The 15,806-nt window shown below is 34.6% G+C and overlaps 1 protein-coding gene across 40 annotated transcripts in view; it reads left to right on the top strand.

The window, feature by feature from the left end:
* Positions 1-15,806, top strand: part of NEB (nebulin) — a 232,512-nt gene that overhangs the window by 199,664 nt on the left and 17,042 nt on the right. For 22 of the 40 annotated variants that reach the window (XM_056793863.1, XM_056793864.1, XM_056793832.1 and 19 more), the window contains 11 exons: positions 829-933; positions 5,045-5,155; positions 5,555-5,665; positions 6,185-6,298; positions 6,816-6,920; positions 8,033-8,137; positions 9,144-9,248; positions 10,330-10,422; positions 12,115-12,207; positions 14,012-14,104; positions 14,569-14,661. In XM_056793863.1, coding sequence (XP_056649841.1) covers positions 829-933; positions 5,045-5,155; positions 5,555-5,665; positions 6,185-6,298; positions 6,816-6,920; positions 8,033-8,137; positions 9,144-9,248; positions 10,330-10,422; positions 12,115-12,207; positions 14,012-14,104; positions 14,569-14,661 — 1,128 coding nt within the window. The remainder of the gene's footprint in view (positions 1-828; positions 934-5,044; positions 5,156-5,554; positions 5,666-6,184; positions 6,299-6,815; positions 6,921-8,032; positions 8,138-9,143; positions 9,249-10,329; positions 10,423-12,114; positions 12,208-14,011; positions 14,105-14,568; positions 14,662-15,806) is intronic. The other 18 variants (XM_056793868.1, XM_056793865.1, XM_056793866.1 and 15 more) reach the window with 5 other exon arrangements.

Here is a 15,806-nt window from a genome sequence, read left to right as displayed (position 1 = left end):
TTCAAATCTGACTTCCAATGCTTACTAGCTATGATCCTGGACATGTCACTCAACCCTATTTGCCTCAGTTCCTCATGTTTAAGATTAGCTGGAAAAGGAAATGGCAAACCATTTTAGTATTTTTGCCAAGAAAACCCCAAAAGATGTCAGCCAAACAAAACTAAACAGCATCAACTTTTTCTATTAGTTCAGAGAGCTGAATTAGAATACTGGCAATAGTATCTACAATTCACTTAAAGAGGAAGCCACTGGTAGTCTGGCATGAGCCACATTGCCTCTGGTTTTTTGGTAGTATGTAACTACATTTTACATGTGGATAAATCAATTTCTTTGCTACACGTGATCCATGTATTGGATTCATGGATCCACATGTTGAAGACATTTCAGAATGACTCCCCTAGAAACCATCATTGACTATCAGTTTTCCTAATTCACTTTAGTTAAATTTGAGTCCATTTCTAAAAAGAAGGCATCAATATAAAGGAAAGTAATCATGGTCTGAGTGTTTGCCACCCATTGACTTGATGAAAAAGCCAGGAAGTGTTCATGTTTTTCAAGCCCATAATAAAAAATAATTTTGATAAAACAAAAATAATGTTAACAAAATTTTATTATGACAATTTATTACTTGGGATTTTGATGATACAGGAAAAGAAAAGGAAACTAACTCCTCCTCCTCATTTAAAGGAAGAGGGAGAACAACCTAATCTTTAGGGATGTAGTTATTTATTTACTTACTTTTAAAGAAGATGACCTGAAATACTAAACAGCCCTGAATAGTTGTCTTGATGGAAAGCTTTATATATTTTATATGCTCTCTAATACTAGGTGAAATATAAAGAAAAGTATGAAAAGGAACGAGGAAAACCCATGTTGGACTTTGAAACCCCAACATACATCACTGCAAAGGAATCTCAACAGATGCAGAGTGGGGTAAGAAATAAATGAAACTGAGCTCACATCGATAATCAAAACTGTTTATCAGTTAGCATGCCTAGAATATTCTTGTCAAGTAGATAATTGAGGCCTTTGTCAACTCTAAAATTCTGTTATTCTTTAATTCAAAATATTCACATTATAAAAAGTTGCCGTGCATAATATACAAAGATAGCCATTCCCTCCCACCCCCTGTTAGTACTTAATACAATTTAATATTTTTGGTTGAATCAGAAGATCTCTGGGAGGGATATATATGATTAAGGATTGCTCCTTTGAAATCTCATATCCAGGTAAGTCTCCACAAAGGAAATCAATAGAAATTTATTGAGTTTTACATTTTAAAGAGAAAACTCTGAATTACAAAAATGGATTTGCATCGCTAGAATTTACCTCCTACTTAAGATAAAAGTAGATTAAATTTATAAAGAGTTTTGCAAACCTTAAGGTGCTATATATATATATATATATATATATATGTATATATATATATATATATATATATATAAATGGTTTCTATTATTATTCTTTATTCATGTAAAACAGTAAATATTTGACATTGGGGATACAGGCATAAGACTTGAGATCCTGTCAATTTCTGCTGAGGAGGGAAATTAATGTGTTGCTTTTAAACAGAGTGAATAAATTGCGATCTTATTTTAAAGTCTGCATGGTCCAGTTTCATGAAGCAGCCTCCTTATATCATGGATTTTAAGGATATCATCACTAGAAGCCATTTTTTCCCATGTTATATTTTCACAACTATAAACAAAAGTGTTTTTAATGGCACTATAAGATCATAAAAAATAGTTCTATTTGACAAAATTCCACATAATCAAAAGTAGATACCAAAAGCATAACAAAGCACTTCATTGTCTGTTCAGTTTTCTCAATTGTTGAATGAGGAAATTGGACTAGAATTTTATTATGACTTGTTGGACTAGACTTAAGAGTCATAGAGAGAGTGGTTAGATAATTAGCTTTGAATTCAGGAAATTCCAAATTAAGTCTCTGTCTGGGATGCATCATGATTTGGTGACCATGACCACCTCACTTGATGGCTCACTGTGTCCCCACGCAATTCTCCAAGATGGTAATAGATCTGCACTGCTGGAGGGTACATTTATATAGCACCTTAAAGTTCATAAAGTGCTTTAGAAATATTATCTAATTTTATCCTAACAAGGAGATAATTCCTAAATCAATGTAAATCTATTTTTTATAATATAGACTTTTCTACTTAAAGTGGAAAACTCAATGAATACTTATTGATTTCCATTGTGAAGGCTTGCATGAATGTGAGATTTTGAAGGAATAAACACTTCTCTTTGACTGTAAAGAACAGATCTGCACCAATGGAGAGAAGTTCAACACCAAGATTTTCCCACACTAATGAAATCAATGAGTGGACTCAACAATGATATTTGTTTGTTTGTTTTAAATCAAGGAAAGAGGTTGGATCATTTAAAAAGATGGAAAGAAAGAGAACTTTTCCTATCAGAATCTGCCTTAAGAAAAAATTCTGACATTAAAAATGTATACTTTTGTATTGAAGTAAATCATTGTGTTGCTTTTCTCAGGTTTATTTGCTTTTTTAATCTTATTTCTTATTGTAGAACAAAAAGCATTGTCCCCATTTGATATGTATAGAAAAAGTTCAGAAAAAGGAAGATAGTCTGAGGGATAGGTGAGGTTCTTGCAAAACTGAAATTATGTGTTATAAGTGACAGCTCAGACTTGCTTTCAGTTCAATTTGCCTTGATCAAAATCTTACACATTTCTATGATAAAGATGTTGGGTATTTGGGTTTCTTCAAGCCTATTTCTTTCTCCTGGTTAGACTTTTTCCCAGTAAAAGGAGATATGTTCTGACACTTTTTAACATTGGTCAGAAATACTATCAAGTTTATACTTATTTGTTACAAGATATTTAGGGACTTAGTTTCTAATTTGAGAACTGAAGGAGAAAGAATAGAGTAGCATCCCAAAAAATAAAGGAGAAAAAATAGAGAAAAAATAAAAAGAAAGAGGATCATTTAAGCACTTTCAATTCAGAAAAGAAGGGAGACCATAAAGAATCACAAACAGGAGAGCTTTGAAAATTATATGTTGGTTTATTATGTATTTTTTAAAAAATATGTACAAAATAATTGGTGATTTTGCATATAATCATCTGTTTGTTTGGAAATGCTCATTTTTATCTGATGTTATTAAACTCAGAATTTTTAAAAATATTTTATTCCAAATTTTACAAAATCAAATAAAACAAGCATTTCCATATGTAAAGAAAAGGATTGTGCATGAATGAAATCACAATTCTCTTATATATCTAGCTTATTTTTCTTCATATCTACATGATAAATCCCATCCAAGTGTTCCAGCCCTTTCTAACCCTCACCACACCAAAGAGGTATCATCCAGGAGACCAGCATGTTCATACACATTAATTCTTTCATGTTTTCATTTTTTGAGTTCATTCCTTGGAGGTAACATCCACAGTTTATTCTTCCAGTATTAATTCTGGAGCTGTGTGTAAAGTTCCTGTGGTTCTATTCATTTCACAGTTCATTATTGCATGTAGCTCTTTCACAATTAGTCTGTTCATCACTTCTTGTGGTCCAGTAGTATTCCATTACAATCAAATACAATAGTTACTTTAGCCATTCCCCAATTGATTGGCATCCTCTCAATTTCTTAATTCTTTGCTACCACAAAGTGAGCTGCTAGAAATATTTTGAAATATGAAGTCTCTTTTCCTTTTTCCCTGATCTCCTTGGGAAACAAATCAGTTCTCCAAAGTGGTTGGATCAGTCCACAGCTCCAACAACAGTATATTAGTGTCTCCATTCCTTCACATCAAGTTCAGAATTTTTAAAAAGAAATTTAAAAAAAGAAATGCTTTAGAATTTGTGGGTAAGCAAGAAATAAAAAGCATTGAAGGATGTAAAAAAGGGTAATTTTTATTTCATGAAATTAAAAAAGGTTTATACAAATAAAACAAAAGGAAATTTGAAGGAAAATAGAACATCATGGGGTCAGGGAGAATTTTAAAAGCCAATTTCTCAGATAAAGGCCTCATATCTCAAAAATATAAAGAACTAAGACAAATTTATAAGAATACAAGTCATTCTCCAACTGATGGTCAGACAGTTTTAAGAAGTAGACATATAAAAAATGTTCTAATTATTGATTAGAGAAATGCAAATTAAAACAGGTGTGAGATATCATCTCATACCTATTATATTGACTAAAATTAAAAAAAGGGGGAAATGACAAGTGCTGGAGAGGATGTGGAAGAATTGAGACCCTAAATCCACTCTTGGTGGAATTGTGAATTGACCCAACTATTTTGGAGAGCAGTTTAGAATTATGCCCAAAGAATTATAAAAGTAGGCATATCCTTTGACCCAGAAATACCACTATTAGATCTGTTTTCCAAGGTGATCAGGGAAAAAGAAAAAGAACTTATATGTTCTAAAATATTTATTGCAGCTCTCTTTGTGAATGCAAAGCATTGAGAAATTCCCCATCAATTGGGGAATGACAGAATAAGTGGTTTTATATGATGATGATGGATTATTGGGCTATAAGAAATGATGATCAGGTTGGTTTTGGAAAAATATGGAAAGACTTGCATGAGATAATGCAGAGTGTAATGAACAGAACCAAGAGAGTGTTGTATATAGTAACAGCAATATTGTGCAAAAAGTAACTGTGAATGACTAATATATTGAGTAATATTATTATTCATATCAACTATGAAGGGTTTATGAAGGAAAATGCTATCTACCTCCAGGGAAAGAACTGATATATGGAAATTTGTATTACATGGTTCCACATATATATCTCTATCAAATATTGGCAATCTCTAATATGGGGTTGGGAGGGAAGGAGGAAGGGAGACAACTTGAAGTTCAAAATGTAGCAAATGATCTTTTTTAAAAGAAATGCATTTCAGAAATTGCTTAACAAAAATGTTAAGGCTTTAATCTACATATTAAAAGGAAAATGTGACTTTTTCTCAATAATTTTTCTTCCCATAGATGAAAAGGAAAAAATCAACACAGATATTTGCTTTTTGACTTTATTTTTCTTTCTACTCATATTAGAAAGAATATAGAAAGGACTATGAAGAGTCCATTAAAGGCAGAAATCTTACTGGCCTGGAGGTTACACCAGCTTTATTACATGTCAAATATGCCACCAAAATAGCAAGCGAGGTAGCAATTACTTGGTCTTTTCTTCCTCTATTGGTTCAAATAATTCCATAATTCCACTAATGACACTTATCAATGTGTTCCTTTCACTACTTAACTCTTGATGTTCCCAGTTGTTTTTTCATGTGTTTGGTTCTTTTACCTAATCAACTATCCATGTTAATTCTTCTAATTGTTTAATTGAAATCCCATAATTGAATTTAACTTTTCAGACTATTCTTTCTTTCCTTTTTGTTTTTAACACCACCTGATGGTTTGCCCCATGCTGTGGTCCACATCTTCATGAAACTACTAAATTCTATCTGATTTAAAATATGCACTTTTTTTTTTTTGGTTTCTCAGCTAAGAGAAATATTCTCAGCTCTCTTTGGCAGTTTTGTTGGTTTTATTTTTGTGATCTAGAAAGAGTACAGGAAAGATCTAGAGGAAAGCATCCGAGGAAAGGGTCTCACCGAAATGGATGACACACCTGATATGCTACGAGCAAAGAATGCAACTCAGATCCTCAATGAGGTAGCCCCCAATGCCTCCCAAGATCTAACAAATCACATCCAACTCCAATCTTCTCTTCTAAAACACAAGAAAAACCCAAGACATTTTGGTTTACAGAGAATATGCCACCATATTTGGCCTAAAAAAAAAATTAGGTTCTTCAGAAGAAGAGTCTAACATAATGGTCAAAGTTTAACTAAAAATCTGTTTCATTTGTACATTGATATTGTACTGGGTTGATCAGTTTCTTCATATGTAAAAAGGAGATATTAATATCCATACTATCTGGCTCACAAACTGGTGAGGATAAGATATCATGGGTATCAAGGATTTTATAAGCCTTGAGTTTTATATAAATATTAGCTTCTTATATACTGTATACTATTATATATGATTCTAAAATAAACACCAGCCATGATTTCTCAGTCAACACACATTGTAAGAAGAAAAACATATTTATAGTCACTGAATCCCTTTAATACCTAGCATAGACCCAAGAAATTAGTTGATTTTGCTAAAATTCATGATTTTCTTTTACAGAAAGAATACAAGAGAGACCTAGAGCTAGAAGTCAAAGGACGAGGTCTGACCACTATGGCAAATGAAACTCCCGATTTCATGAGGGCCAGGAATGCTACAGATATTGCCAGCCAGGTCAGTGTAATGCCCAGCGCCTTCTGCATCCTCTTACCTGCAATTTACCAAGATGCACACATTTTATAAGCTTAGTGCTAATCAACACTGTCCTTAATTTGCATCCAAGCCACTTAACTTGCTCAGCTTCCTTCTGGTGTCTACTCTTCCCTCTATTGCAAGGTCCTCTGACATCCCTAGTGAAGCCCACCCCCAGTGATTTTGTTCTTTCCTTTTCCCTCCCCAGAGACAAGCATTTAAGTTCTACATTAGCATTTATTGTCTTGTACCAGCACTCTTGCCATCTCCTATGCATAGATCCCCTCTTCCCAACTTGGTGGTCAAATTCTTAAAGAGATGGATGCCCTTTACTTTCTTTGATGTCTCTGAAGCACAATGCTTTAAGCAGGAATGGAATAAAAATGGGTTGATGAATGAATGAATCTCTTATAAATTTGTATCATTTCTTGACAAAACTAAGCAAATCTGTTTTTAAAATCTTGAAATCCCATATCTACCAGTTTTCCTTATTTTTCAGATTAAATATAAGCAGTTGGCAGAAATGGAAAAAGGCAACTTCACATCTGTTGTTGATACACCAGAGATCATTCATGCTCAGCAAGTCAAAAATCTTTCAAGTCAGGTGAGAGCATTAAAAAAAATTACAATGTGATACGACAGTATTTGGGGTTTTATTTGGGGGGGGGGGTGTTTTGTATGAGTGTGCTCTTATATCAGTGACCAATATAGAAGTGTGTCTTGCATGATAATAAAAAAGGAAAAATGAAAAATAATAATTTTTTTAAAATAATGTGATAACACACTGATCAGGCAGAAGGGGAGGGTGATGTATGTTTGATCCACTACCATCGATTCCAAAAATGACTTTTTATAGACAAGGTTTTGTAACATCATAGAAAGAAAGGAGCATAATGTAACATAAGTTTGGTGGTGATTTGGAATTCCTTTATCAGAATTAAATAGTTTAAATTAATGGATTTTTAAAAACAGACATGGCAAGCTACAACCAACATTGTTATCCCAAATGAATGTTTGGAGAATTATTGTGCAAATGGAAAAATTCCCCAAATAGGCATGAACTCAAAAATAGAGCAAGTTTCAGTCAAACAATAAACATCATTAAGCACCAACTGTGGACCACACACCATGCTAGGTTCTGAAAATATACAGTCATACATTAAAAAGTCCCTAACTCTGAGAAGCTTATATTCTAAAGCAAAGGCTTTAGTATTATTCTTTTTAAATTAATGAAAATAATGGATTTCCTGTCTTCCAACATTTCAACAATTAGAGAGCTGTAATATAAAATATTTGAAATAATAAATAAGTAAACTTTATGTATTACAAATTTAAAATAAAACTAATGTTTATACATAGAAATATACATATGCACAAGATATAAATAAATCTATAAATATAAAAACATGAATATCTCTTGTATATAAATGTATCATCAGAACATACCCCAACTTTTTTTTAATCTCTTATTTTGTCAGGTGCCTTCAGTTTTCATGAATAAACACTAGGTGGTGATCTTCCCATTTCTGTAGCTTAAAGTCGTTCTACTGGATAATGGAATCTATAGAAATCAAAGCTACAATCTAGGCTAATTCAATTTCTCAGTCAAAAAGACTTTCGATCTCTAACACTGGCTAGCTGTGTGATGATGAGCAAGTTCACCTCCTACCGCATAGCTGGGTTACTTTACTCTCTCTATGCCCTTTGTGTTTCCAGAAAAAGTACAAAGAAGATGCTGAAAGGTGCATGTCCTACTATGAGACAGTGCTGGAGACTCCAGAGATGCAGAGGGTCCGAGAGAACCAGAAGAATTTCAGCCTTGTATGTGTTTAATTTGTTTGTAGTTCATTTTGTTAGATTATATTTATATCTTACAAGATACAAGGGAAGGCTACTATGGGATAAGGGGATAAGAGGAAGGGACCATAGTGGATAGTGATGATGATGTTAAAAAAGAAGAAGAAAGATACTTTTATAAAACTTTAGAGAAATATACTGAAGATAGGAAAGGGTAATTCAGAAGGAAACATAGAGGCAAAAAAATTCTGTTATCTTAGTTAATACAAACTCTTCAAAGCTAATATACACTTTTAAAAATGAGAAAAAGTACATTCATAGTTTTATTTACAACTCTCTTTTTTGTTCTTTGTTTCCTGAAATGTTTATACTTATTCATGTTTGTTAAGCTCATAATTTTTAAAAGAATTTCTTTTTTAAAGTGTCAGAAGATTAATCACATAAATTAATTCCAAGATGCCCCTTTGGGTCTTAACCTTCAGTGTGGGCACTATACTTTAAAATGAAATTCTTTTAAAAATCATGAGCAACTGGCTAGGATCAGGTCCACTGGTCAACTTCCACTTTTTATTACCTTCCTTGAAAAATAAGGGCCAATGTTTTAGCATCACTTTCTAGATTGAGAGATGATCACAAAAGCCAAAAATAAAGGTCAAGTAAAAATTTGAACTGTTCCCTTCTCTTAATATTTTAATTTCTTCAAATATAAACATTCATCATCCTGTGTCAGTCAGTGATAACCTGTCTTTGTCAAACCTGAGATTTAGCTCCAGCCAAAAGGTGGCTTTATATTGGGAGTATGTTTTTCACTTCCCTTCATTCTCCAGTCTCCCTTACATTAAACCAAAATCTGACAACAAATCTCTCTGGGGAATTTTTTTCATCTTTGCAATAATTGATATTTCTCAGTTATATATTTTCCTCATACATAAGACTTCTCTAAAATTTGGTTTGTTTGCTACACTTTAGAAACGACTACACCAAAATGCTCAAAATTGTAATCAGGTGTTTATTTACTTTTTCTTTATAGCTCCAATACCAGAGTGATCATAAAAACACTAAAGGAAAAATTACAGTTGTACAAGACACGCCAGAAATACTGCGTGTTAAAGAAAATCAAAAGAATTTCAGCTCGGTATACTTATTTTGTTTTCCATTTCGATGCTAACCTAAGTAATTCCAAACTCATTTTAGAAAAACTCATCTGTAATGACTCTAACTCCTTAATATTTCAAATAATAACCCCTAACTCTAATAGTTGATCTAGTAACTGATAGTAGGGTAACCAAATCTCTTACCAAGACAAGCTTCATCCAAGAGCAGCTGAAGTCACTAAGAAATGTTAACCAAATTGTTTTTCTCTCTTTAAATCCGGAAGCAGTAACCCTGTTGTCTGTTTTTGTCTTGTGGCCGATCATTTGAAATCCTCTTTGATGTCGTGTATTGTTAGAGTCCCTGGTCCCCCAAAAGTTGTGTTTAAAGTAAGGACATGTTTCGTCTGTCCTGTCTTCATTCCTGTTTCTCAGGGTGAATTTTGTATTCTATGCGGGGAATGAAGTTCTGCCTTGTTCGGTCCTGTGCCAGCCAGGTAGCATCATCTGGGCAGTGGGATGGGTTCTAGAAAAGCTAAAGTATGACTCCAGTGAATGCCTTTCTTGGACCCTCCCCCCTCCCCCACTGGTTTAGGTACCCCTTCCCCAAATTACTATGTTTTCATCTTACATATATTTTATATACATTCCTAACTTTATATATTATCTTCTCCATAAGAATGCTTGAGAGCAGAGCAGAGATTGTCTTGCTCTTCTGTAAAAACACTAGCAATTAGCACAGAGCTTTGCAAATAAGTAATAGGTGGGTGATTTTTTTTTTCATTCATTCATTCATTCATTCAAATGTAAGTCTCTTGGAAGAGAGGGGTGATTCCAGGTTGGGGCTTTACCATCCTAACTTTGCTTGACTCCTCCCTCATAATAAATGCTTTCTGATTTACTGAGTGATTGGATATTTGTTGAGTAAGCTGATAATCACCAAAACTGACTACCAAAGCAGTCAATACAATAATATTGCTCTGGGCAGAGGCTGCAGAAGTCTAAGAAAACTCTCTAGCCCAATTATTTCCACAGAAACCTTCTTATCTTATCCTAGTCATTCTCCAGGAAGAGGCAAAATTCCGTTTCTTTTCTGGTAATGCTGTCCTTGTTCTGAACAACCAGGTTTTATATAAAGAAGGCATCTCTCCCGGAACAGCGATTGGACAGACTCCTGAGATGATGAGAGTCAAACAAACACAGGATCACATTAGCGCGGTACCTCCCTTTCTCCATTTATTGCCTCATACCAGTCTCTTCATTCCCTTTCATAAGTCACGCGGTTCTCTGAACCGCACTTTAAAAAGATGTGAACAAGAACAATGCAACTGGGAAAAGGGTCATCCAAGAATTTTCTGTATTTGTTGGACTGGGGGCTCTCCAGGGGATCTAGGCACGCACTGACTCCCGGAGCGGGACATTGATCTAACCCAGTGTCCTTTGCGATGGACATTGACTCCCCACGACAGGCAACAGAAAGCCAAGAGGGATTTTGTCATTCCAAAGGATTCACTCCGCCAGGGCACAGCCTCTCTTACAAGTACCCCAGTCTGGTGGAGCAAGGGGCTCCCCCAATTATTACCTTCATATGGTTCCTGCTCAGTTTGAATACTTTCTGTGCCCTTGCATTAAGTCACTTAACCACTGTGAGCCTCAGTTCTCTCATTATCAGATCCTTATCTATGGATCTAACGCCATTTTTTTTCTTTGCTTTTTTAAACTCTTGCCTTCTGTCTATGTCAGGGTTCAAGGCAGATAAGCAGCAAGGTCTAGGCAATGGGGATTAAGTGACTTGGCACAGTTAGGAAGTATCAGAGGCCAGATTGGAACCTAGACCTACTTCCCAAACCACTGGGCCACCTAACTCCCCCTTCTAGGGTCATTTCAAGTTCTAAATCCTAGAATGGAGGAATGACAAGCTGAGATTCTTATAATGACTGCCATAAATAGTAACCATCCCCACTGGCAGGATTCTCATTCACCTACAATTATTCTATTCCAGGTGTAATTAAACTCGTTGGTCTGCTTAAAGCACAAAAGAGTTTCTTAAGTATTGAAAATAGTTTTTAGAAAAAAGATAGATAGCTCTGGTGATGAGTTACCAAAAAGTTGAACAGTCAATATCAAGAAGGCAGAGAATTTCCTCTCTTTAAGTAGAATCTGGACAAACTTTATAACTGATATTATTGAGAGGATCTGGGAATGGCAACTGTTTAATTAGAGGACCCCCTTTCAACTCTGATATTTTGTGGAATTAAAGGGAATTTGAATACATGTAAAACCCAGTGGAATTGCACATCAGCTTGGGGAGAAGGAGGGGAGGGAAAGAACATGAATCATATAAACATGGAAAAATATTCTAAATGAATTAAATAAAAATTTTCAATTAAAGGAAATTTGAAGGAATTCATATATATATATATATATATATATATATATATATATATAGACTCTTACCCTAGCTATCTGCAGCAGACATCCATCTATCTTTAAGACATATATATGTGTATAACATAAATATATATAAACATGTATATATATAAATACATGTGTTTAAAATATGGATTTACATCTGTTGTGGATAGATTAGCTCCAGCTCTGTGATGAGACAGTATGATGGACTCTAATCTCTGAAATTTCCCTTCTGCCTCAAGGAATCAGTATTTATTAAATTGCATTAGTCTGCCAGACAGCTTCTCTTTTACAAAAAGAGGTTGTGGCATGGGGGTGGGAGGGTAGAGAATTATAGGATCTTTAAGATTCCTTTTATCTCTAATACACTGTAAGTTTAGGAATGCCCAGCTTAATTAATTGGATCAATATAGTTCTATGATCAATTACCAGAACCCAGTTTGGGACAGAATACATCTAATACATATTGTCATTCATTTCTCATTTGTGTGACTGCAGGTGAAATACAAGGAAAGTATTGGACAAGGAATCCCAATTCCTGACCTTCCTGAAGTGAAACGCGTCAAGGAGACCCAAAAGCACATAAGCTCGGTAGTGGCTGATACTTTCTCTACTTATTTCTCTATGATTGCCTCTTTGTATTACCCGGTAGAATCCGTCCTTCATCACCAAGGGTTACATTGCACAAATGCAATCCAGTTTAGGGGAGTGGATGGACAGACCATAATCTAGAGAGACAATAGGAGAGAGAGCGTCAGCCCTACAGTTAGAAGAACACTGGATTTGAATCCTAGTTTTGACACATATTAGGTATATAACTAAACTTTCCGAATATCAGTTTCTTCATCTGTAAAATGAGAGTAATAAAACTACCTACCTCATAGAGTTCTGAAAAAAAGAGCTTTGTGAGCTATGAGGATGATGATGATGATGACTTTATGTTACCCAGTGATGACCCAAGGAAGGTTCCAGAATTTGTTCGAAGCTGTGCTTTTGGCTATTTTTATCCATGTTGATTCTATTTTTTAAATTGCAAGTCTCGTTACTTCTCTAGGACTTGCTTTCCTTATTGGTAAAATTGAAAAAATTGGAGCAGATAGTGCCTAAAGCATTTTCCAAGTCTAAAGATCAGAGATCAAATGCTTCCATGTCTAGCATTCTTTGATCTCTGATAGAATGACCCCAAATTATACTTTAATTTAAATAATTTTAGATGTTTTGTAGAAACAACTTTTAATATTGTTTTCTAACGTTATAGGATTCAGATTTTCTCCCACTCAGCCTCCTCTCATCCCCAAGGCAGTACATACTCTGATATAGGTTATATCACTACTTTATGTAATGAAATTATGTTATTAATCAGTCATCCTAAACATTTAGATGAGATTGGATATAATTACTACTACCACAGTTTTAAAAAGTGAAGAAACTGAAGATTGGGAAAGTAAAATGAGTTTCTCAGGGTCACACAGCAAGTCAAATATGTGATGTACAGTAGGGACCCAAATCCTAGTCTTCTAATCCCAAATCCACTGCCATTTTTACTGTGCTACACTGCTTCAAAACACATTTTTTCTTCCTCTCCCACAAGCTATTGGGGCACCCTCCCAGAGTTCTAGTTAGCCTATGAGGTGAAAAAAAGTAACCATTTGTATTAATTAATTACCCATTAACTCTAGAATAAGCATGTTAGGATTCTTTGGGCTTTCAAAGGATTAATTTTGCTTGTAGCGAGAGGTGGGAAAGGGTGTAGGTTAACAAAAGAGCAGAACAATGAAGAATCCACATATTTACATGTCCTTCAAATGTCTTTAAAAAAGCCAATTTCCCTCACACCCCTTCACTGGAATATCAATATCAAAAATATTGATCTTTTATACTGCTTTTCCCCAGGTGTTCATCAATTTTCCTTGCTCCAAAACTTACCAGCTATGATTCTGGTCATATAAAGACTTCCAAAAAGCTAATTTACACCATCATTTACCTATTTAAACAAATACCCAGCAAACAAAGTAAATCTAAGCCATGTTAAATGTTGCTTAAATAAAAGGGGTTTACTTTTTATGGGAAATTTTGGTAGTGGTAGTAGCTGGCAAATGAACTGTAGGTTGAAATGTACAGAATGAACTAAGTTCCACCTCCATTGGTGAAGTTTTTCATTGATTATTGATAATAACTGATGAATAAATAGATGTGACTTTTTTGAGATAGTAGAATTAAGATGATTTTTGAAAGAAATCATTCTTTAATGAATCCTTTTTCTTCAGCTAAATATATTTGAACATTAGAATGTTTTTGCAAAATAATTTTCTTCCCATAAGTCCATACTGCCTTAATGATTTTTAAGGACTAATCATCTTACCATTATTTTGGGTGTCCTCCTTGTATTCTACAGGTTATGTACAAAGAGAACTTGGGGACAGGCATCCCAACCACTATCACTCCAGAGATGGAGAGAGTCAAACGCAATCAAGAGAACTTTAGCTCGGTATTTGTAAAAACAAAAACCCGAACCCCTTTTTAAAATTTACCACCATAACTCATCCTTAAAAGTAACAGCCTAACCATGATGCTCTGTGTGTGTGTCATCATCTGATCAAACCATGTAGATGATACCTAGTGATTCATTTACCCCACTGAGCCTTAACATTGTAGGTGACTGACAAGTGTGAAAGACCCTCCTGAAATTAGCATGGAATTCTTCATGACTGCTTATATCCCATAACTCTATTATCTCTTATTTCACTGATAATCCAAAGCATAATTACCACCATAGAATTCATCTTTATAATGTGTGGAATAAAATGTAAAAAGCCGTACCCCTACTAAATGTAATCAACTAAAACATCCACAAAAAAATCTTTCCTCCTTTCCATTCCTGTTTTCCTTCCTTCCCGAATTACTGTGCCTCTGTTGAGTGGGTTTATTTGGGTGCTGTCTTATATCTCACAGGTGTTGTACAAAGAAAATTTGGGGACTGGAACCCCAACACCTATTACTCCAGAGATGGAGAGAGTCAGACGCAATCAAGAGAACGTTAGCTCGGTATTTCTTAGAGGGGGGTAAAAAGTTCCCTTAATATCATGCTAAAAATAATCTTAACCCTTTACAAATATCTTCTCCCTTTAAAATAACTAAACACACAAAAAATGGAGGGAATGTGACCAGATAATACTTTAGTTTTCAATCCAAATCTAATATATTTATATTTTCGTTTAGTGTAATATATATATATATATATATCCAGTTTTGATGTGAAATTTTAACCCTGACTGCCCTAGCATACATATTCATCAGTGCCCTAAAAACAGCAACAACAATGTACGTTGTAGTCTTTCCTGTTTTCTTATAAATAACAGTAGATGTTTCTAATGTGTTTATTTGTGCCGTGAGTCTAAAGTCTAATATTTTTTAAAGAAAAAGAATTAGAATTTCACTAGTATTCTTTGTCACCTTGTTGGATGCTTTCCTTGTGTTTCACAGGTCTTTTGGGAGAATGTGATTCCCAGTCATTCAAAACTCCTCACCTGGAGATGTAAATCTCCAGATCTTAGTCATTTATATAGAATAACTACTACAATAATACAACTATACAAGATGCTTGCATTGTCTTCCTCTGGAACACTTTGGGGTCTACAGACAATATGTGGCTAATATTTCTTGCTTTCTCCCCCACATATCCTCTGTTCTTAAATGAGCAAATTGATTTCCAACTATGTGGTGGACAGAATGTCCCCTCACTTAGGTGCTGTCCAACACTTATCAAGCCCTAGATATTTATTGCCTGACTGGCTTCCTCATATTATCTTTCTACCCATTAGTGACTTGTACTCTCTTTTCCCAAACAATTAAAGGCAGACCAGCATAGTATAAAGAGCACTTAACTCAGAGCCAGATCTTAATTCAAGTTCTGGTTCTGCCACTTATTAGTTGTGTGACCTTGGGGAAGTCACTTCACCTGTCCGAGCTTGTTTTTCATCGTTTATAAAATAAGGGAATTGGACTCGGTGACCTCTAAGCCCTTTCTAGTACTAACAGTTCTGATTACAAATTCTGAGCCTAAGAAGATAGAGGACTAATCCACAATCGAGGCATTGATGGATGTCCCTAGTTTGGCAGCTGCACAACTCCCAGAATCTACCTGTCTCTCTGGGAGTATATGCCAGAGATTGCTAGTTGCAGACATGACA

The sequence above is a fragment of the Monodelphis domestica genome, chromosome 4, assembly GCF_027887165.1.
Source record: "Monodelphis domestica isolate mMonDom1 chromosome 4, mMonDom1.pri, whole genome shotgun sequence".
NCBI lineage: Eukaryota > Metazoa > Chordata > Mammalia > Didelphimorphia > Didelphidae > Monodelphis > Monodelphis domestica.
Note: the sequence above shows the minus strand (reverse complement) of the source record. Positions and strands in the feature narration are given on the sequence as shown.